Source organism: Pithys albifrons, chromosome Z (assembly GCF_047495875.1).
Source record: "Pithys albifrons albifrons isolate INPA30051 chromosome Z, PitAlb_v1, whole genome shotgun sequence".
In the NCBI taxonomy this organism is placed as follows: domain Eukaryota; kingdom Metazoa; phylum Chordata; class Aves; order Passeriformes; family Thamnophilidae; genus Pithys; species Pithys albifrons.
Genome location: NC_092497.1, coordinates 31,692,554 through 31,714,838, shown reverse-complemented (window position 1 = coordinate 31,714,838; position 22,285 = coordinate 31,692,554). Strand labels below are relative to the sequence as shown.

Genomic DNA, 22,285 nt, shown 5'->3' with positions numbered 1-22,285 from the left:
ATGAACCTTAGGAGTAAAGGGTGGGGCCAGTTCCACACACGCTGTGCCTCACCTAAAAAATCCACTGCTCAGGCTCAAAGGGGCCACCCACATTGCAAACCCCTGTAGCGACAGGCAAGGGTCGAAATGGCAGATGATAACAAGCACTGGAAGCCACAGACCCAACCCTGCATGCAGGCAATTCAGGACATTGGTCGCTTGAGACTGACCCTGGAGATGACAGTCTTGTGAGGCAGCATCCTGAACAATCAAGCGGCCATTTTAAGGAAAGCACTGCTTGCTCCACATGGAGAGGTGCCTAGAAAAGGTGGCCTGACCAAAGCTCATCTCTACTCCCCACCTGGTTGGCTAACCTTGGCCAACAGGCATCTTCTGATGAGGTCAAACAAAGAGACAAAGGCATACACCTGCCTCCAAAGGGGTGTTCAAATGCACATGCACATGTTGGAACATCGGAACCATGCTTGATAGTGTGGATAGTGGATGTACTGAGCATCATTCTGCTGTGATTGCCCACGAACTGTCATGTCTCAACATTGACATTGCTGATCTCAGTGCAGTTCATTTTCATGACAAAGACAGACTTAAAGAACATGGTGTGGCTACACACTCTACTGGTCTGGCAAACCCAAAACCACGATACCTTTCAGGAGTTGGCTTCATGATTAAAAACTCCATCACCTCCAAACTTGAAAATCTGCAGACAAGTCATTCCAATCGTATTCAATCCTTAAAGTTCCCACTACACAAGAAGAAACCTATTGTTCTTTTTAGCATATATGCCCCAACTCTCCAAGCTGACCCAGCGGAAAAAGACAAATTCTACACCGACCTGTGCCGCCTCACCCAAAAATTTCCTACAGATGATAAGATTATAATCCTCAGTGACTTCAATGCCAGAGTAGGTAAGAATTCTGAAGCCTGGAAAGGAGTCCTGGGCAGCCATGGCGTTGGAAACTGCAACAACAATGGACACCTCCTGCTAGAGTTTTGTGCAGAACGGCAGCTCACCATCACCAACACTATCTTTCAACAGAAAGACAGCCTGAAGACAACCTGGATGCATCCTCGATCCAAGCACTGGCACCTCATTGACTACGTCTTAGTGCAACAGAGAAATGTTTGTGATGTCCGTCATACCTGAGTGATACCTAGTGCAGAATGTCAAACAGACCACTGCCTTGTGCACTGAAACTTAACCTCCACTTTAAGCCCAAACCTAAGAGGGGCAGCATTCCAAGGAGGAGGTTCCAAGTCAACAGTCTTCAAACAGCCACAGTGAGAGACAGCTTCCAGGTAAACCTTCAAACTAGAATTAAAGATAATCCCATAGATCCCTCTCTTGAAGCGCTTTGGCAACATATTAAAAATTGCATCCTGCAGTCCTCTGAAGAATCCTTAGGGTTCTCCTCCAAGAAAAACAAAGACTGGTTTGATGAAAACAATCAAGAGATCCAGGAATTGTTGAAGAAGAGAACTGCACACCAAGCACACCTTGCTCAGCCATCTTGCCATGGAAGAAAAGCTGCCTTTCGTCTTGCATGTAGTAAGCTCCAACGAAAACTTTGAGGCATCCAGAACAAATGGTGGCTCAACCTAACAGAAAAGACACAACTATGCATAGATTTGGATGACCACAGAGGGGTCTGTGAGGCCCTGAAAGCAGTGTATGGACCCACACGCCAGGCTCAAAGTCCCCTACTCAGTGCAGATGGTCAAATGCTTCTCACAGATAAAACCTCCATCCTGAACCGATGGTCTGAACATTTTCAGACTCTCTTCAGTGCCAACCATGTAGTACAAGGCTCAGCAATTCAGCACATGGCACAACAACCGGTGAAAAATGAATTGGATGCAGCCCCTACTATGGGAGAGACACTTAAGGCCATACAACAGGTGAAAACTGGCAAGGCATCTGGGGTTGATGGAATTCCACCTGAAATCTGGAAGCATGGAGGTCAAGCACTCCATGCCAAATTCCACGAGCTTGTTGTGCGTTGCTGGGAACAAGGGGAACTACCATCAGATCTCTGTGATGCAGTCATTATCACCCTGTACAAGAAGAAAGGAGAAAAATCGGATTGCTCAAATTACCGAGGTATTACTTTGCTCTCCATTGCTGGTAAAATCCTTGCAAGAATACTTCTGAACAGATTAGTACCCACTATTGCAGAAGAACATCTACCTGAAAGCCAGTGTGGTTTCAGAGCCAATAGGAGCACCACAGACATGGTATTTGTTCTCAGACAACTGCAAGAGAAGTGTAGGGAACAGAACAAAGGTCTCTATGTAACCTTCACTGACCTCACCAAAGCTTTCGACACTGTAAGCAGAAAAGGCCTGTGGCAGATCTTGGAACATTTAGGATGTCCCCCCAGGCTCCTCCAAATGATCATCCTGCTACATGCGGATCAGCATGGACAAGTCAGATATGGCGATGCACTCTCTGAGCCCTTTCCAATAACCAATGGTGTGAAAGAAGGTTGTGTTCTTGCACCAAATCTATTCACAATCTTCTTCAGCATGATGCTCCAAAGAGCTACGACAGACCTTGATGAAAAACAGCATCTACATCCAATATCATATCAATGGAAGCCTCTTCAATCTAAGGTGACTGAAGGCCCACACCAAGACCCTAAATCACCTTGTCCATGACCTGCTTTTTGCTGATAATGCTGCCCTCGTTGCTCACACAGAAGCAGCTCTGCAGCACCTAACATCCTGCTTTGCAGAGGCTGCTGAGCTTTTTGGGCTGGAAGTCAGCTTGAAGAAGACAGAAGTTCTCTACCAACCTGCACCTCAAGAAGTCTTCTATCAACCCCACATCACCACAGGCAAATCAGAGCTTAAGTCAGTCCAGCAGCTCATCTATCTGGGATGCATCATTTCCTGAGACTGACAAAGAGATAGACAACAGAGTAGCAAAGGCATACAGGGCCTTTGGAAAACTCCACAAAAGAGTCTGGTCCAATAAACACTCGAAGAAAATTTTGTACAAAGATCAGTGTCTACAAAGCCATTGTACTGTCTATTCTTTTATATGGGTCTGAATCCTGGGTCATCTGTCGCCACCACCTGCAGCTCCTGAAACACTTCCATCGACACTGCCTCCATTCAATCCTAAACATCCACTGGTCTGATTACGTGACCAATGTGTCTGCTCTTGAACAGGCAGGGGTCACCAGTATTTAGGACATGCTGATGAGAATGCAGCTGCGCTGGGCGGGGCATGCCTCCAGGATGGAGGATCATCGCCTCATGAAGATTGTGCTATGGAGAACACGGGCTCCTCAAGAGAGGAGCCCCAAAGAGGAGATACAAGGACTCCCTGAAACAATACCTCAGCCTTGGCCATATTGACTGCCACCAATGGTCCACTCTGGCCTCCAATCAGGATTTATGGAGACATACCATTGATGAAGCTGCTGCTTCCTTTGAGAATGCATGCAAAGTCAGTCTTGAGGAGAAAAGACAACACAGAAGGAACCGTTCCTCGCGAATATCACCAAAGGCGATTTTCTGCTGTGCCTTTTGCGACTGGACTTGCCTATTGCTCGTCAGCCTCTTTAGCCACCAGCACACTTGTAGCAAGCGTGGGTAGTGCCTTCCCAAATCTTTGTTCGTGAAGCCTAGCCATGATGATGATGGTGATGTAGTCGTACTTTTAACATATTTTCCATTGTGATATCTGACATTGAAGTACTGTTTTAGGGGATTACTGGTATTACTTCGTTGTATGCTGTGAAAAACCCACAGAGGAATTCTGCTCTAATACAGCTACTTTTACATCAGAATTTTGCTCATGTTGGATTCTTCACTTGCTTACACTCTTTTTTTAAATGAGTGTTAGGTATTTTGTTGATAAGGCTAGTTTGCTGGGGCAGATTGACAGTGATATTCTTTTAGGGAAGAAATAACGGCATATTTTAGCAATGGCACTTTATTTCAGTTAGGCATGTTCTAGCAGGTTCCAGAAGCCACTGTTTTCTGATTCCTGACATTAGAATGCATTTCTGTCATTTATGTTTATTGTCATATTATGTTTATTTTCCAAGCTAAGAAAAGCGTTTCCATTTCCTTCTGTTGGGATGCTGTTGCCTGAAGTTGTAGTTTGGTGAAATAAAGACCCAAGAGAAGAGAACTGAAGAGGTTTACAGCCAGTTCTTTGTGATCTGAAATCTTTGATATTGGTACGGTGGTTTTATAGTGCGATGTAAGCGTGGCTCTGTTTTTGGCTTTCTGCTCTCTGAAATAACTGGACCTTATCTAGTTAATTTTGCCCTCGTAAAAGAAAAGTCATCAGATTTTTTTTTTAACCCAACTGTTTTGAGAAGTCTATTATCTAAGAGCCCCTGCTGTAAAATATTCAACTATCTGAAAAACAGTAAACACCTTGGGGGTGTGGCTGGGCAAGGTGTCCTGTGCTAGAATTGTGTGAGCCTGATTCCTGCTTATGTTGTCTAGGTTAAGATGCTGAGGGCATTTGCACTGGAGCGAGTATACTTGCGTGTATATATCTGAGAAAAACTAATGGTGAGGTTAGGACTAAGTCTTGTGTCCTTGGGTGCATTTGGCAACTGTTTTAACATCTTCAGTGTTATGCTTTATTTAAGCTACAAGGATGTGGAGTGCTTGTTGTTTATTTAGTACTTTATAAGAGGTTTTGGTTGGTTGTTGTGTTGCAGTAGAAATGGATTTTTTAAGGGGTATCTTTAATGTTTAAAGTAAATATGATAAGAAATAGGTTAGTAAAAAAGAGGAGGGAATCTGGGTAAAGTGAATTTTTGAGAAATTTTGGGGGTTGTGATGGGATTTTAGTTGTATTAAGTGAAAGGAGAATGTTCTTGTAGTTGGAGAGACAACGATGGTTTTTCAGGCCATTAAGTCCTGGGTAAAAACTGGTTGAAAACTTGTATGATGTATTTTGTGGGGGTTTTGAGTGTTTGCTTTGTTTTAGGGGGATTAGCAGTTGCGTTGAGTCCATCACCTTATTAGGGGGTACCATGGTTGATGTTAGGGTCTGTTGTGGGATACGGGTGACTGATAAGTTTAGGTCTGTCCTTTGTGTCGTTAGTATTTGATTTGGAAACATCACGGATCTTAGAGGTCTGTGACCAGTTGATACGTGAAAGTCTTGTCTTATACCACTGCTACCCAATTTTCTCTTGATCCATGGTGTTTGTGTAGAAGTTATCATCACTCTTGGTAGTGCCAAGATGCAATCTCACCAACTACATCTTAAAATTATCCTTTTTGGGGGTTTTTTTGAGTGAATTTAAATAATAATTGTGTTCCTGTTTTTAAAATCTTTCACGAGGTACTTAATAAACTTTTAACTAATCTGAAGTCTTCAAAAGGAAGCCAATCAGCAGTTCTAGTGTATTAGAATTTATTCTTCTCACAGATTGAAACAGGATCATTTTACTTTGAAGTGTATTAATTTCTGCCATCAGTCAGTGTCTTTGTTACCCAACTTTTCATTTTTGCAAATAAAATGTCTCCCCATAGATGCAGAAATAACTGCTCTCTTTAGGTAACTTAAGGGTAATCATGGTTAGTGATAAAGTTGTAAGCAGAAAGCCTTTCCAAAACTGCTTTTTATAGTTTTAAAGCTTTATATGTAATGTGAAATATCCTCTTCTACTGGGAAGATCAAATGGTTCTTCCACTAAGAAGCATAGTTTAGTTTATTCTTCTACTGGGATGAACACTAACTGTTCCACTTCATCCTGGGGATGCCACTGAATCTCCTTTTGTCTCCACATTGTTAGCAGTAACAGCCCAAATGGCAAAACACCCATTCTGTTGCCCATATTCCTTTCTCAAACTCTTTATGCTGAACGAATACGTCAGCTTTTCTGACAAAAGAAAGGAAGGACATGAAGTGGAAGACAGCAAATGGCGAAACCAAGTAGCTGTCTAGTAATGATCCCAAATTTGAGAACAGGAGATGAGTTTGGTCCCTGCCTGACCTTGGACAATCAATTCTGGCTTGAATTCTGATGGACTGAATTTGCTGGACCAAAGCTTAGTGGATACAGTTTTCAGACTGTTTGCTGTTAGACTATTGGAGGCACTTAGCAAATAGAAAATGAATTAACTTGTTGACAGAAAAGATGCCCCCTTGCTCTGATAACACTTTTGGAAAACAGGGCCAATGCAGTAGGGAATATGCATTTCTCAGGTGTCACCCAAACACAGAGTCCCTCAGCTGGATGTTCGCTGGGTGGTGGTTTTTCGTGACCATCTGGAAATCATCCTGTTTTCAAACCAGAATTTGCATAGCTAAGGGCCTGCACTCTATGTGATGACTTAAGGACAGAGCTTCACAACTCTTGTTTCTTAACTGTGATTAAGACTTTCTAATTTATTCAGTGCTTTCCAAAAGTTACAAGTTCTGGTTGTATATTTTAATGCTACATAACACTGAGCTCTGAAATTTTACAATTTGGATGTAGGGAATTAGTTTTCAGAATTGCATGTCTATTCGGTAGGTAGTCTTGTTCCCCTCTGCCTTTACCACAAGTACACTTTGACATTTGCTGGGGTTGCATGCCTGAAGTTAACCCTAGCCTCCCCATCCATGCTGTCAGCAAGACTGCAGACTCAGTGTCAGATTGTGTGTGTAATGTTACTAAATGAAATGCAGATGCCTGAAGACATGGCTGTCATAGCCGTGCCTCTGTAGCCATTCTGTTTTGAGCAATGCAAGGTGCACAAGTCAACACCAGCTGAACACACCCCAAAAGTGCTACAGATACCACCTCAGTTTTCCTTGGGTATTTCTATGACCTCTCCTCAATTTCTTTGCAGTCTTGCTTAAACCTCTTGTGGGTGTGTGAGCCATCTTCAGCTGTTTTTTTCTCCAGTCATGTCTCTTATTACTCTTCAGTAGTATCTGTGAACTGTTCATGAAATAAGTAGACTCAAGTTAACAAGCTAGAAATGCATCAAATCTTTGGAATAATTTCAATTAATATTTAAGAGTGGTAACAATGCTTAATAAGATGTGTAGCTGTGAACATTTGGAGATGTGTTCTCATGCCCTACTTTTCATACAAGTTAATTTCTTTGTGTTTGAGAGTGTGTGTGTGTGTGTGTATAGAAAGTAGAATTTATGAAATGGCATCATGCTTTTTCTCATAATACAAAAGTTCGAAAGGAAAAGAGAATTGGGTGGGGGGAAAGAGAAGAAAAGAAGAAGGAAAAGAGAGATTTTGTTGTCTTACGCTATGAGATTTCAGGCCCAGTTGTTTTCACATATTAATTATATAATTTTTAAAATAGAAATCACATGCAGTGTAGTGCTTATCTGGTTTCTAGCAGGATTTTAAGTCACAATAACTTCTACCTCAGCAGCCAATGTTGCTGGTAAGAGAAACACTCTATTTACACAATCTTACCTATTGAGTAAAAAAACTAATGTTTGTAACCTGAAACAGAGGCTATTAATTTAGACTTTGTCAAAAGCAGTTTTAAAATCAAGAGACTGTACCTTTTAGCTATTTTTTATTAAAAAAAGAGCAGTAATGTCTTATGCTGTCTTGTTATTCACTAGAAAACTAATCCATCAAGTGAATCTGAGCCTGTTTATACCACAACTACTTTCATTTTACCTTTCTTTTTTTTCCCCTATCTGTCTGAATGTTTGAAAAGACCTTTTCTTTCCAAGTCTAAGCGATGCAAGACCTAAATTGATCCTAAGTGGCAACCACTTGTGTTTCGTGTGGTTGTGTGTTAATTAGCTGAAATAGATTATCCCCTGGTGTGTGGCATAGTATTTGTAGTAACTTTTAGTGTGCATAGTTTGCAGTGGGTTGAATGTTTATTTTCACATACCAAGGCAAATTCTCAGTATGTCTTCAAATTATCTCCTTGAGGGTGTTTTCTCTGAGTTAATCCTGACAGACTCTCCCTGCCAGATAGGCTCATCATCTTCAAGAACAGTAGAACACTACACATCCAGGAACCTCTGTGCTTGGGGCTCTATGCAAATTTAATGCCTAGCACGTTTCTCTTTCTCTTGCATCAATGATAGACATTTTAACAATAAGTTTTGCATTTCCTCATAGAAATCACATTTTATTACTGTATGTATATGAGTGCATATGTGCATTTACTTTCTGTATGTGTTTGGACACAATACTGGGAATAGCTATACTTGTAAATATGTTTTAGCCCTTTTTGAAATAAAGATAAAATGCATCTGAGAAAGCTTGTGTCAAGAATGCAGTCATGAAACAGCTCTTTATCAGAGATATATAGCTAGATCCCAGAGAGACTTATCAGATACTGAAAAACAGATAGGGTCAAAAATGTGATAAATAAGAAATTGACATTGAAAATAATTCTACAGCATTTGGGGTTTCATGGCTTCATAGGGTAGTGAGAAGCAAGAGCATAAGAAATAAGCTTTTTGGTTTCTGATGTTTAAAGCAAGTATAGTCAGAGTAAATGATATTCCAGTAATTGCGAACTGAGCTTTCTCCACATATGTCACAGCCTTCATGACTGAAATGAGTTCTCCCAGGCGCTACAGGTTTTGGAACAGCTGGGAGTAGCTGAAGAGCTACTAACTGTTTTCTGCTTCTTAAAGGCAAAAACCACAGTGTGGGTGCTTGGACACCAACATTTATATATAAGTGCTGAAGTAAGTGACTTGGTTGGCAGGGGTGCAGCAGAGTGTATCCACATCCCCTCCCTTCTTCCTCTGTATGTGATTTTGAGTGTGCAGGTATGCCTCTTCCTGAAAGGAATTATGTGAGGAAAGGACTGCATCTTTGTCGCAAATGGAGCGTGGGAGATGTAGTTTTCCCCCAGTCTCTGGGAAACCAGCTTTCAGTTATGCTGGTTTATATGTTTAAATTCAGTTGTACAAAAGTCACTCTACAGAAGAACTTTGAAATAGAAATTCCAGAAATATGAGGAGATGTTTTAAAGGTATTTTAATACAAGGAATTCATACAGACAGTAAATACTATTTTACTATTTTTCTTTTGATAAGAATTCTTTTTCTCTGGATTTTATGGTCTTATCTGTATGCCAAAGTTGTGTTTCAGTAAATCCTCTTCTTCTCTACAAGTCATCATTCACACTTCATTTGGGGGTTTTAAAAGCCATCATTATTGGCATACTATTTTTTATTTTAATCTACTACTAAAAAACTGATTCTGCTCTTTTTCTTTCTGCTTGTGATACAACTTACAATTTCATGATGGCGGTGTGCAGAAGAAAAGCAACAAAAAACACCCACCTACTTAAGTATTCAAAGATTGAAACCACTGTCAAGAACAAGTTCTGTAAAACTATTAGTAATATATCCAAATATAAAAATACACTGTAGAAGTAACTCAACCAATTTTTATTCTTGGAAATGAAATTGCTGTTAATATGGAAAGATATAACTAAACCTATGTTTGGATGTAGTTGCAAAATATATATGTATATAATACATATAATATATAATAAATATTTTATTTTTCTCTACCATCTGACACTATTTGCTTTGGAGTTACATTAAAGAAAATTAAAGAAATTATCTCAAAATTGAGGTTTATTCAGTATAAGATGCTATACATCAATGTTAGTGTTCTTTCACAAATAATTAATGCTAGCTAGTAGTATTGCAGGTAATGAAGTAACAGGAATGAAAGAAGTGATATAATTATCTGGTGAGATTTTGACACTGCCTATATTTTTGAAACTGCACAGGTTGATCAGTTTTAAAACATAAAGATTACATACAACTTTCTGAAATGTCTGTTGCTTCAACATGTTTTTATACTTAATAGTGTTACTTCTCTTTTTGATTTCATTATATGCCCTTCTTTGTTTCAAATTGTATTTCTTCTGTTGCTTATTTTATCTTTTATAGTTCTATATAATAAATCCCTACACCACTATTTCTCATACTGTAATTTGTAGTTGCTTTCCATAGTTAATACTACCCAGTTATAAATCCACATTAAAAAGCATGTATTTAAAAGTCTGATGATAAAGCTGTGTGGTAGTGTGAAAGAAAATGTGATAACTTAAAATGGCATGTGATTTCAAAAGCCTGAGAAACATTGCTGTAGGCAGTACAGATGCAGAGGTATAGCCATGTCTTGTGTAATAGGAAGGTAAGGGGAATACCTCATGGCATACCGTCTCATAAAGTTTTCATAGTTTCCAAATTTAACTGCTGGCTAACAGTTAGCTGCAGATGCCACATCAAAACAAAACATTCCTGACTTAATATTGTCTTATGCATTCTGAAATCATGTTGGAAAAAAGGGTATTCTAATAAAGCAAAAGGAGAGCACAAGAAAATTTTCCAGCCCTGTCTGTAAAATTAAGAGTTGTCTTCCATTCAAAAGGAGTAAATGTTGTGTATCATTTTCACACAGGCAGAACAAGTACAAAGTAGGAGACAGATGCTCTACTTTGTCTCATTTCTTAACCGTGCAAAGATGTAAATGATCCAATGTGGTGCTGGGGAATGAAACCTCATCCCATTAATAAGGTCCCAGAGGACCTATGTAAAAGGTATAAAAATGTGTGGAGAAAAGATTGCTGTGCTATATAAACATAAAGTTATATCTGAGTGTGTATATATAAAAAATATTTATGCACATAATGTATATTTATCTCTTTGTCTGGAGCTCATTCATTTCAGTTTATGTTGGTATGTGTTGGGAGCGCAGTGAACAGGAGTGGACAAACAGGGGCGTGGCACGTCAGTGAGGGCGTGGCACGTCAGTTTGCATGGCAGTTCGCACAGGCAGGGCGAACAGGCAGGGCATAAGCCTAGGTATTTCTGCGGCCCTTTTTTTTTTTTCCGTTTGTTTATTTGTTTCTCTTTTCTAACTTTCCCCACAGCTCAAGGCAGTCATGCCTCCCAAAAAAATGAAAGCTGTTGCTCCTATTACCAGTAGAGGGGTGTCAATACAGACAGAACCCTCTAAAAAGGATGCAGCCACTCAGGCCTCTGGCTGCATAGACTGTTTGAGCCTGGACCTACTACCAGAGAACAGTGTGAGAAGCACTTGCATACGATGTGAGCAGGTGAACGATTTTCTGTGTCTGGTGGCAGAGCTAAAGGAAGAGGTGGATAGGCTCAGAAACAAGGGAAAGTGAAAGGGAAATTGACTGGTGGAGTCTCACCCTTTGCACTCCTAAGGAAGCCCAGCAGGAGGTGGTGAAGCCCAGCCCCTCCTGCCATCAGGCAGACAGAACAGACCATATGGATGGGGATGAATGGAAACAGGTGCCTGGTCGTAGAGGCAAAAACACCCCCTCTCGACCCCTTTCACCTGCCAGGATGCCCTTAAAGAACAGGTATATGGCCCTGGACTCGGACAGTCTGTTGGAGGACAGTCAGGAGGAAGATCTGTCTACAAGGTCTTCTGGTTACCCCCAGTCTACCAGATGGGTTACAACTACAGGTAAGAGGAAAAAGTGAAGGGTTGTTGTAATCAGTGACTCCCTTCTGAGGGGAACTGAGGGCCCTCTATGTTGGCCAGACCCATCCCACAGTGAAGTTTGCTGCCTTCCCGGGGCCAGGGTGAGGGATATTACCAAAAGACTTCCAAAGCTTATCCGACCCTCAGACTATTACGCGCTGTTGGTTGTCCAGGTTGGAAGTGATCACAGTAATAAAAGGAGTACCAGGGTAATTAAAAAAGATTTCAAGGCACTGATCCAATCACTCCATGGGACAGGAGCACAGGTAGTAATTGCCTCAGTTCCTGTGCTAGCCAGGATGAATGAGGAGAGGTTTAGGAAATCCCAGTTTACCAATAGGTGGCTTAGGGGATGGTGCTATCGTCAAAATTTTGGGTTTTTTGATCATGGGGCAAACTCTGTGTTGCCTAGTCTCATCGAACCAGATGGGCTTCATGTATCTAGGAAGGGCAAAAGAACTGTAGCCCATAAGTTGGCAGGGTTGGTTAGGAGGGCTTTAAACTAGGTTTGAAGGGGGAAGGGACGGCAACTGGGCTCTCCAGAGATAAGCCTAAGGGCGTAGAGCCCGAGTTGAGAATGAAATCAATGGCCCAGCTGAAGTGCATGTACACCAATGCACGCAGTATGGGAAACAAACAAGAGGAGCTAGAAGCCATAGTGCAGCAGGAAAACTATGACATAGTTGCTGTCACAGAAACATGGTGGGATGACTCATACAACTGGAGTGCTGCTATGGGGGGCTACAAGATCTTCAGAAAGGACAGGCAGGGAAGGAGAGGTGGAGGGGTAGCTTTATATGTTAGATAGTCTCTTGACTCTGTTGAAGTTGAGGTCAGCAGTGACAAGGTTGAGTGCCTGTGGGGCAGAATCAGGGGGAAGGCCAAAAAGGCTGACACCCTTGTGGGTGTCTGTTACAGACTGCCCACCAGGATGATGAAGGAGATGAATTGTTCTACAAGCAGCTGGCGGATGTCTCAAAATCTCCAGCCCTTGTTCTTATGGGTGACTTTAACCTGTCAGATATCTGTTGGGAGCTTCATACTTCAGAGAAGAGGCAGTCAAGGAGGTTCCTTTAGTGTATAGAGGACAATTTCCTTCATCAACTGGTAAAAGAGCCTACCAGGGGTAAGGCCCCGCTAGACCTACTGTTTACAAACAGAGAGGGGCTGGTAGATGATGTAGTGGTTGGAGGCCGCCTGGGGCATAGTGACCATGAAATAATAGAATTTTCAGTCCTCAGGGATGTAAGGAGAGCCACCATTAAAACCTCTACTCTGGACTTCCTGAGAGCAGATTTTGGCCTATTCAAAAAACTGATTCAGAGCATACCCTGGGAAACAACCCTTAAAGGCAAGGGGGTCCAGGAGGATTGGACATGTTTCAAGAAGGAAATTTTGAGTGCACAGGAACAGGCTAGACCAGTGTGCCAAACGGCCAGCCGGAGGGGAAGACGGCCAGCTTGATTAAATAGGGAGATTCTGAAAGAAATCAGGGATAAAAAGAAAGTTTACAGACTATGGAAAAAAGGGCTGGCTACTTATGAAGAATTACAGATAGAGCTAGGTCATGCAGGAAAAAAATTAGGGAAAGAAAAGTGGACTTTGAAGTAAATTTGGCTAATTCAGTTAGGGATAACAAAAAGTCCTTTTATAAATACATTAATAACAAAAGGAGGGGCAAGAAAAACCTCCATTCTCTGTTGGACTTGGAGGGAAATATAGCTAAGGAAGATGAGGAGAAGGCTGAGGTACTTAACACCTACTTTGCCTCAGTTTTCACTAGTAAGACAGGTGGCCCTCAAGACAACTGGCCTCTGGAGCTGGTAGACAGGGAGAGGGAGCTGAATACCCCTCCTGTATTCCAGGAAGATATAGTTACTGACTTACTGAGCCAGATGGATCCTAACAAGTCTATGGGACCAGACGGGATCCATCCCAGGGTGATGAGGGAGCTGGCAGAAGAGCTTGCCAAACCGCTCTCCATCATCTTCCAACAGTCCTGGTTCTCTGGGGAGGTCCCAGGCGATTGGAGGTTGGTGAATGTCACCCCAATCCACAAAAAGGGCTGCAAGCAGGACCCTGGCAACTACAGGCCTGTCAGCCTGACCTCCGTGCCGGGCAGGGTTATGGAGCAGTTCATCCTGAGTGCAATCACACAGCACCTTCAGGGTGGACAAGGGATTAGACCCAGCCAGCATGGGTTTAGGAGGAGCAGGTCCTGTCTGACCAACCTGATCTCTTTTTACGATCAGGTGACCCACCTGGTGGATGAGGGGAAGGCTGTGGATGTGGTCTATCTGGACTTCAGCAAGGCCTTTGACACTGTCTCCCATAATATACTCCTGGAAAAGCTGGTAGCCCATGGCCTGGACAAGTGTACCCTCTCCTGGATTAGGAGCTGGCTGTAGGGTCGGGCCCAGAGAGTGCTGGAGAACGGAGCTGCATCCAGCTGGCGGCCAGTCACTAGTGGTGTTCCCCAGGGGACTGTGTTGGGTCCAGTCCTGTTTAACATCTTTATTGATGATTTAGATGAGGGGATTGAATCCATCATCAGCAAATTTGCTGATGACACCAAGTTGGGAGGGAGTGTCAACCTACTGGAAGGCAGGAGGGCTCTGCAGAGGGATGTGGATAGACTTGAGAGATGGGCTGATTCCAAAGGGATGAAGTTCAATAAGGCCAAGTGCCAGGTCCTGCACTTTGGCCACAACAACCCCCTGCAGCGCTACAGGCTGGGCACAGAGTGGCTGGAGAGCAGCCAGGCGGAAAGGGACCTTGGGGTACTAATTGACAGGAAGCTCAACATGAGCCAACAGTGTGCCCAGGTTGCCAAGAAGGCCAATGGGATCCTGTCCTGTATCAAAAATAGTGTGGCCAGCAGGACCAGGGAAGTGATCCTTCCCCTGTACTCTGTGTTGGTGAGGCCACACCTTGAGTACTGTGTTCAGTTCTGGGCCCCTCAGTTCAGAAAGGATATTGAGGTGCTGGAGCGAGTCCACAGAAGAGCTACAAGGCTGGTGAAGGGACTGGAGCGCAAGCCCTATCGGGAGAGGCTGAGGGAGCTGGGGGTGTTTAGCCTGGAGAAGAGGAGGCTCAGAGGTGACCTCATCACTGTCGAGAACTACCTGAAGGGAAGTTCTAGCCAGGTGGGGGCTGGTCTCTTCTCCCAGGCACTCAGCAATAGGACAAGGGGGCAGAGGCTTAAGCTCTGCCAGGGGAAATTTAAGTTGAATATCAGAAAAAAGTTCTTTCCAGAGAGAGTAATCAGGCATTGGAATGGGCTGCCCAGAGAGGTGGTGGATTCACCATCCCTAGAGATTTTTAAATGCAGATTGGACGTGGTGGTGAGTGCCATGATCTAGTATAGTAAATGGACTAGAGTTGGACCAAGGGTTGGACTCGATGATCTCGGAGGTCTTTTCCAACCCAATCGATTCTATGATTCTATGATTCTATGATTTTTGGTGCTATGGGAATTATCTTTCAACTATGGTGATTTCCATGTCAACAGTATTTAAAAAGTAAAGGAACTCTGGAATAAGACACTAATATTTCTTTACTGGCTAAATTACCCCAAGGGTTTTCAAAGACCCAAGAAGTTTCATTCTTTTGACACATGAAGAGAGACTTTGGAAAGGGACTCCTGATGGTTGTTTTACTTTTGGATGAACCATACAGCACTTTACCTAGGAAGAGAGCTTCTGCAATTGTCTCAGATCTCCACAGAGACTTTTTCCAGTAACTCAGACCCTGTTGGGGTTATATACCCAATTTCTTTCTTTCTGCTTTATATTTATCATTGTTTGTTTCAGAAGTGCTCTCCACAGTTAAGATCTATCTGTAATTTTCTTGGTTGCCTTTGACTTTGTCAGTCATAGAATTCTGGGGCTGAAATTTCACTGAGCTGTATTCAGTGTAGTCATGTGCTTTATTTGTTTCTGATGTACAAAAATTGATGTACTTACTTTAAAATACTTGCAACCATTTTGACAATGTATTCCCGTAATTTAAAATTTATCATGACTTCCAAAAATAGGTCAATTTCTCATGTTGGTATTTTGCCTGTTGTTTTCTGTCTGTGCATGTATGGAATTGGCCCCAGCTTGCACCAGCAGAGGTTTACATTGGATATTGGAAAGATTTCTTCAAGAAAAGTGCTGTCAAACACTGGAACAGGCTGCCCAGGGCAGTGATGGAGTCACCATCCCTGGAGGTATTTAAAAGACACATAGGTATGGCACCTAGGGACAGGGTTTAGTGGTGCATTTGGCCACACTGGGTTAACAGTTAAACTTGGTGATCTTAGAGGCCTTTTCCAACCTAAATGACTCAGTGATTTTATATTGGCTAGCTCCTGAAAGCTGCCCTGCCTGTGTATTGTGCTGGTTTGCCCCTGGGAGGACACAAAGTACCCACCAAAGCTGCTCCATCACTGCCCATCACAGCTGGACAGGGAAGAAAAAATGTAACAAAAGGCTCAGGGGTTAAGATCACTGTCACAAAGGAACTGTTGTAGAAAAACAAGACTTGTCTTGGGGAAATTAGTTGAGCTTAGTGACAATCAAATCAGAGTAGGATAATGAGAAATAAAATCAAATCTTAAAACACCTTTCCCCCATCCTTTCTTTCTCCATGGGCTCAACTTCATTACCAAATTCCCTCTTCTCTCCAGTGGTACACAAGGACCATGGGGACTGTGGTCAATTCATCGCACATTGTGTCTGCCATTGCTTCCTCCTCAGGAGGAGGACTCATTATAATCTTCCTCTACTCCAGCGTGAGATCCCTCTTACAGAAAACAGTCCTCCACAAAGTTCTCCATTGTAAGTGTGAGTCTATTGGGTTTGCGTCGCCAGGTTTTGGGGGGGTGGGAGGGCGGGAAGGGCTACAGGGGCAGCTTCTGTGAGAAGCTGCTAGAAGTTTCCCTTATGTCCAGAGGAGCCAATGCCAGCTGGCTTCAGGATGGATCAGCCACTGTCCAAAGCCAAGCTACTCAGAAATGATAGTAAATGTTTTTATAATAACATATATAAGAAGGAAAAACAAAGTTATTGTGAAAATATAATTGCAGCCATGGAAGAGCAAAATGAGAGTATGTGAGAGGAACAATTATGCAGACACCAAGGTCAGTGAAGAAGGAGGAAAAGGAGGTGCTCCAGGCACTGGAGCAGACATTACCCTGCAGTCCATGATGAAGACCATGGTGAAGCAGGTTGTCCTCCTGCAGCCCAGGGAGGACTACAGGGATTCAGAGATCCACCTGTGGCCCTTGGAGGAGACCCATGTTGGAGCAGGTGGTTTCCTGAAAGAGGGTTATGAACACATGGGAAACCCATGCTGGAGAAGGCTCCAAGTAGAAACCTGCATACCTATGGAGAGAGGACACCACAGTGGAGGAGGTTTCCTGGTAAGACTTGTGACCCTGGGAGGGCCCCACATTGTGACAGGCTGTGCATGAAGGACTGCACTTTGTCCCGGTGGAAGAGTGACCAATGTTGGAGCAGTTTGTGGAAAGCTGTTGCCTGTGGACTGGACTCACACTGGAGAAGTTCATGGAGGACTGTCTCCCATGGGAGGGTCCTCATGCCAGAGCAGGAGGAAGAGTCTTCTCTCTGAGCAGTGACAGAAACAATCTGTGATGACTTGGCCATAACCCCCATTCCTTGTCTCTGTGGGCCACTACAGGGAGGGAGGCAGAGCTCGGGAAAGTGTTTTAAAGATTTATTTTACTGCGCATTATCCTGCTCTGATCTTGTTAGTAACAAATTCAATTAATATCCCCAATCTGAGTTTGTTCTGCCCATAAATATATCTGATGAGTGATGTCTCCTGGACCTTATCTTAACCTGTAAACGCTTTGTTATGTTTTCTCCCCCCTGTCCAGTTGTGGAGGGGAGTGATAAGAGTGGCTTTTTGTAGGTACCTTGCATCCAGCCAGGGTGAACCAACTACAGTGAGTCCTTCCCATATGGGCTGCAATTCTTCACAAATTGCACCAGCGTGGGTCTCTTCCCGTGCTGTCCTTCAGGGATAAAATGCTCCAGCATGGGTTCCCTGTGGGGTCACAAGTCCTTCCAGCAAATGTGCTTCAGCATGAGCTTCTCTGTCCATGTGGCTACAGATCCTACCAGGATCACATAGGGTCACAACATTCCTTGGCTATCCATCTGCTCTGGTGTGGGGTCCTCCCTGGGCTGCTGGTAGATATCTGCTCCACTGTGGACCTCCATGGGTTGTAGGGGGACAGCCTGCCTCACAGTGGGGTGCAGAGGAATCTGCTTCAATGCCTACAGTGTTTCCTCCCCCTGTTTTTTCACTGACCTGGGTGTTTGCAGAGTTACTTCTCTCACATATTGTCACTCCTCTCTCCAGCTGTAGTTGTACAGTTTTCTTCTTCTCTTTCTTGAATATGTTATCCTGGGGTGCTGCCACCCTCACGAGTAGGCTCAGTCTTGGCCAGCTGCTTGGAGCCATCCTGGAGCCAGCTGGCATTGGGCCTGTTGTACATGTGTGACAGGTTTGGCCTAGCTTTTTACCAGCCCTGGACTGGTCCGCCTTCCCCCTCCCACAATTTACCCAGCAAAGGAAGGGGAAAGAAACTGAAAAGAAATGAACTCAAAAGAAACTGAACTGAATAAAAAGAATAAATTATATTTTTCTAACATTTACAACCACACTGTATACACAGTACGTAGGATCCCACCCCCAGGGGAAAGGGAAAAGGGGAAAAGCGGACTGATCAACCAGAAAATTGAGAAGAAAACAAAACCAAACCAAAAGAAACAAATGAATCAGACAAACACAATTAAAAACCTCAAGGAAGGGGAACAAGCATGAAACAATCTCACCCAGGACAGGAGAACCACCAACAACCGGAAGGATCAGACTCCAGCCTCCCACCAGCTTCCCGGCCCAGGAAAGAAAGCAAGTCTAAATCCCTCCTCCCCTGCTACGTGGAAGACACGTGTGGAATACTTGTAACTTCCTTAGATAGAATGGTTACTGAGGAAGCCATGCGTCAAACCATTACAACATGAATGAAACTTCTGGCAGCTACAGGCCCCATGCTGCCAAAATCTTGCCACACAAAATCAGTACAATGTGTCCATCTGACTGCCATCTTCTTCTGTAGACTCTTTTCTCCTACTAGAAGCCTTGATTCTCTGTCCGGAAGTACTGAGGGCTGCAAGTGGTCCCATGCTGGGGAGGTCCACATGCAGAAAATGATAACTAGAAAATCCCATGTGTTTTTGTTCTCCTTTGCAGGGGAAAAAAAAAAGTACTGGGGATCCTGATTTGAAACTAGAAGTTTTTTGGGAAGGAAGGATAGTGATGTTAAGGTTGAGTGCCTAAGGGTAAGAAGCAAGGGGAAGGCTAACAAGGCAGACATTCTGGTGGGAGTCTGTTAGAGACCACTCAACCAAGATGAAGATCAAGTATTCTATAAGTGACTGGCTGACACTTCATGATCACCAGCCCTTTTTTTGGATGTTTGCTGGAAACTCAACACAACAGAGAGGAGGCAGTCTAAGAGTCTCCTCAAGTGTGTGGAAGATAACTGACACAGCTGGAAAGCAAGCCTGCCACGGATGATGCCCTGTTAGACCTGCTGTTTATGAATAGAGAAGGGCTGGTAGATGTGATGGTCAGAAGCCATCTTGGGCATAGTGAGCACAAAATGGCACAGTTTTAGATTCTTGATGAAGTAAGGAAGATGGTCAACAAAACTCCTGCCTTTGATCTCTGGGACGCAGACTTTGGCATTTTCAGGACACTGATTCAGAGAGTCCCTTGGAAAAGAGTCCTTAATAATAAAGGGGGTCCAGAAAGGCTGTAAAGATGGAAATCTTAAAGGTGCAAGAGTAGGCCATCCCTATGTGCCAAAGACAAGCTTTCAGGGCAGAAGACTGGCCTGGCTGAATGGGGAGTTTTCACTGGAAATTTGGGGCAAAAAAAGTTTACAACCCTTGGAAGAAAGGGCAGGCAACTCAGGAAAAACACAAGGTTATACTTAGGTAATGTACAGAGAAAATACGAGAGGTAAAAGCTATGCTAGAACTCAACCTAGCCACTGCTGTGAGAGATAATAAAAGTGTTTTTTTAATACAACAACAAAAAAAGGAGGGCCAAGAGAAAGCTCCATACTGTATTGGACGTGGTGGGAAACATTGTCATGAAAGGTGAGGAAAAGGCTGAGCTACTTCATATCTCAGTGTGTAACAGAAAGACCTGTTATCTTGAGTGCAACCTGTCCCCTGGACTGGTAGACAGGGACAGGGATCAGAATAAACCTCATGTAATCCAGCAGCAAGGAGTTAGTGACATGCCGTACCACGTAGACACTCATTAGTCTGTGGGGTCAGATGAAATTCACTTGAGAGTACTGAGGGAGCTGGTGGAAGAGCTTGCTGAGCCATGCTTCAACATTTGTAATCAGTTCCAGCTAACTGGAAAGCTCTCTGCCAACTGGAGGTTAGACTATGTGATGCACACCCATAAGAAGGGTCGGAACGAGGATTCAGGAAACTACAGACCTGTCAACCTGACTGCATGTCTTGGTTTAAAGAAAATGTAGGTCAAGAGGCAGGACCTCTAATGAAATAGAAACTTCTCCCTCCAAATTACTGTAAATTTGAAATTGCAAGACTTTCAAGCAAAGTGTAGAAATGAGTAACAGTTTTACTTAAACAGAGAACAAAACAACAACCAAGCAATAACAGAGAAAATGGAACCCAAAAATCACTCTTTCATCTTCACACTGGTGAGGCGACAATGCAGTCCTGGCGTGGTCTCATACAATGGACCCAGAGCAGAGCCATGGCTGCACTAGGCAGGCAACACATGAAGGAGTTCACAAAGAAGGGCTCCTGAGTTCTCCCAGTGTGGCTGCAGCAGTGGTGGGGCAACAATGAGATGGTGTGGACAAAAAGTGGCAAGAAAGCAGCAGCCACTCCAGCAATGGAAGAGCAGCAGAAAGTGGCAGCCATGGTCAAGAAGCACTGATATTTCAAGCAGTGCTGGTGGCAAGAGTTCAGGACCAGTGCCTCAGCTCAGATGGCCAGCAACGAAAAGCGCAGGGGTTCTGGGGAGAGATGGTGCAGCTCCGGCCAGAGCTGAATGAGAAATAAAGATGAACAACATTCAGGAGTTTGGTATTTTTATTTAAATAAACCATCTCTGTTTTCCCCAAGATATCACTTTTGTTCTTGCCCTCGTTAAACAGGTCAGTTATGCAGATATGCAGAGAAACTTTTTAGGAGACTGAAAGTTCATCAGCCATTTTTAGGTGTGAGTAGTATATTTGTTAACCAAGTATCTGACTCTTTCTCTTGTGCACCTCCCAACAGTTCAGGATGTTGCTCTTGCAGGCAGTACTGCATGAGTCTGATGTCACTCCTCAATGCACCTGAGGGAAACATGCAGACCAGAGAAGTTTAGCAATGGCACGAAGAAGTAAATTCAAACAAAGACTGAGTGGTGATACAGCAGTAACTATAGTAGTTGTGTTTTAAATTAACTACAGCCATCCTACCCTGACACTCAATCCAGATCTCAGAAGACAAGCAGGGTCAGCCCTGGTTAGTACTTGAAAGGGAGACCTCCTAGCAATACCGGGTGCTGTAAGTTCCAGTCCTGAGGACTTCACTGTCACCGTCCAAGCTTCCTCGCCCGTGGCAGATGAACTTCAGGAGTTAAAGGGTGGGGGCAGTTCCGCACACGCTGTGCCTCACCTAAAAAGTCCACTGCGCAGGCTCAAAGGATACACTCAGGTGCGTAGAGCCCTTCCCAAAATCTTTGTTTGTGAAGCCTAGCCATGATGATGATCTGCTTTAAATTATTTTTATTTATTAATTTATGACTGATTATACTGAATTCTAAAGGGATTGTTAATAGACATCTTTAGACTCCATTGTGCCATGTTTTACAACAAAAAGAGTCAAAAATCTACAGGATATGAACATTTATGAAATGTATTCTAATTACTGTCCTGTTTATCCCATATAAATACTTGGAGTTTGGACTATTCATGCTGATAGCATAAGTAATTTTTTTCTTAATATAGTGCAATTTTATAACTTCTACCTAAAAGTACATGAACATAGTCTAGATTTCTTGGGATCAACTGTAGTCTACTGGAGAAAACTGCCAACTAAAAATTACCTTGGAGAGTTTTATTTTGCATTTTGTTTAAAGAAAACATTGCGGAATATAATTATAGAATTCCTACTAGGGAACTAAAAGTACTGCTTGTCTCAGTGACATCAGCCTGGGGACAGTCTTATCACTACAGAATTCAGGTTGTTCAAACACCTGGAGCTGTCTTGTTCTCCTATCTAAACTAGAATTTTCTGTTAAGTTCTCATTTCTGCAGCCTACAATCATACTCTGCACAGGGAAGTTTAAAGGCTTGGTAAATACTGAAGAAAAACTCGTAGCCAGCATGTTAACACTTCTGGCATCAAAATAACTTTAAACAGATTATTCAAGTTGAAAGAATGGAAAACTACACAATATCCATAGGGGTAGAGTAAAACACTGTAAATAAATTAGGAGTTCGTAACATCACCCATCAATATTAGAATTGCAACAGGAACAGTTATGCATAGCTAGGCACACTATACATAATTCTGAAAACTTTCAAATCTGAAGTTTTGGGGGAAAGTTTTGAGATCAGTAAAAGAGAAAATTTTTAAAATTACAGGATAGACTGGGAGATGAAGTTACAAAGTGTGGCCAAGTAGCTGACATTAATCATTTAAATGAATTTATTCATAAAAATATGTTAAATAGGTATATTAATAGGTAGAAAAACATTTCTTGCCTAGTGTGAACAAATTGCA

The 22,285-nt window shown here is 42.9% G+C and overlaps 1 protein-coding gene across 1 annotated transcript in view; it reads left to right on the top strand.

Annotated features, from left to right (window-relative positions):
* MCTP1 (multiple C2 and transmembrane domain containing 1) overlaps positions 1-22,285 on the top strand; it is a 215,008-nt gene that overhangs the window by 133,346 nt on the left and 59,377 nt on the right. Inside the window, 2 exon segments of the mRNA XM_071581543.1 lie at positions 6,650-6,667; positions 13,172-13,192. Of these exon segments, the coding sequence (XP_071437644.1) occupies positions 6,650-6,667; positions 13,172-13,192 (39 nt within the window).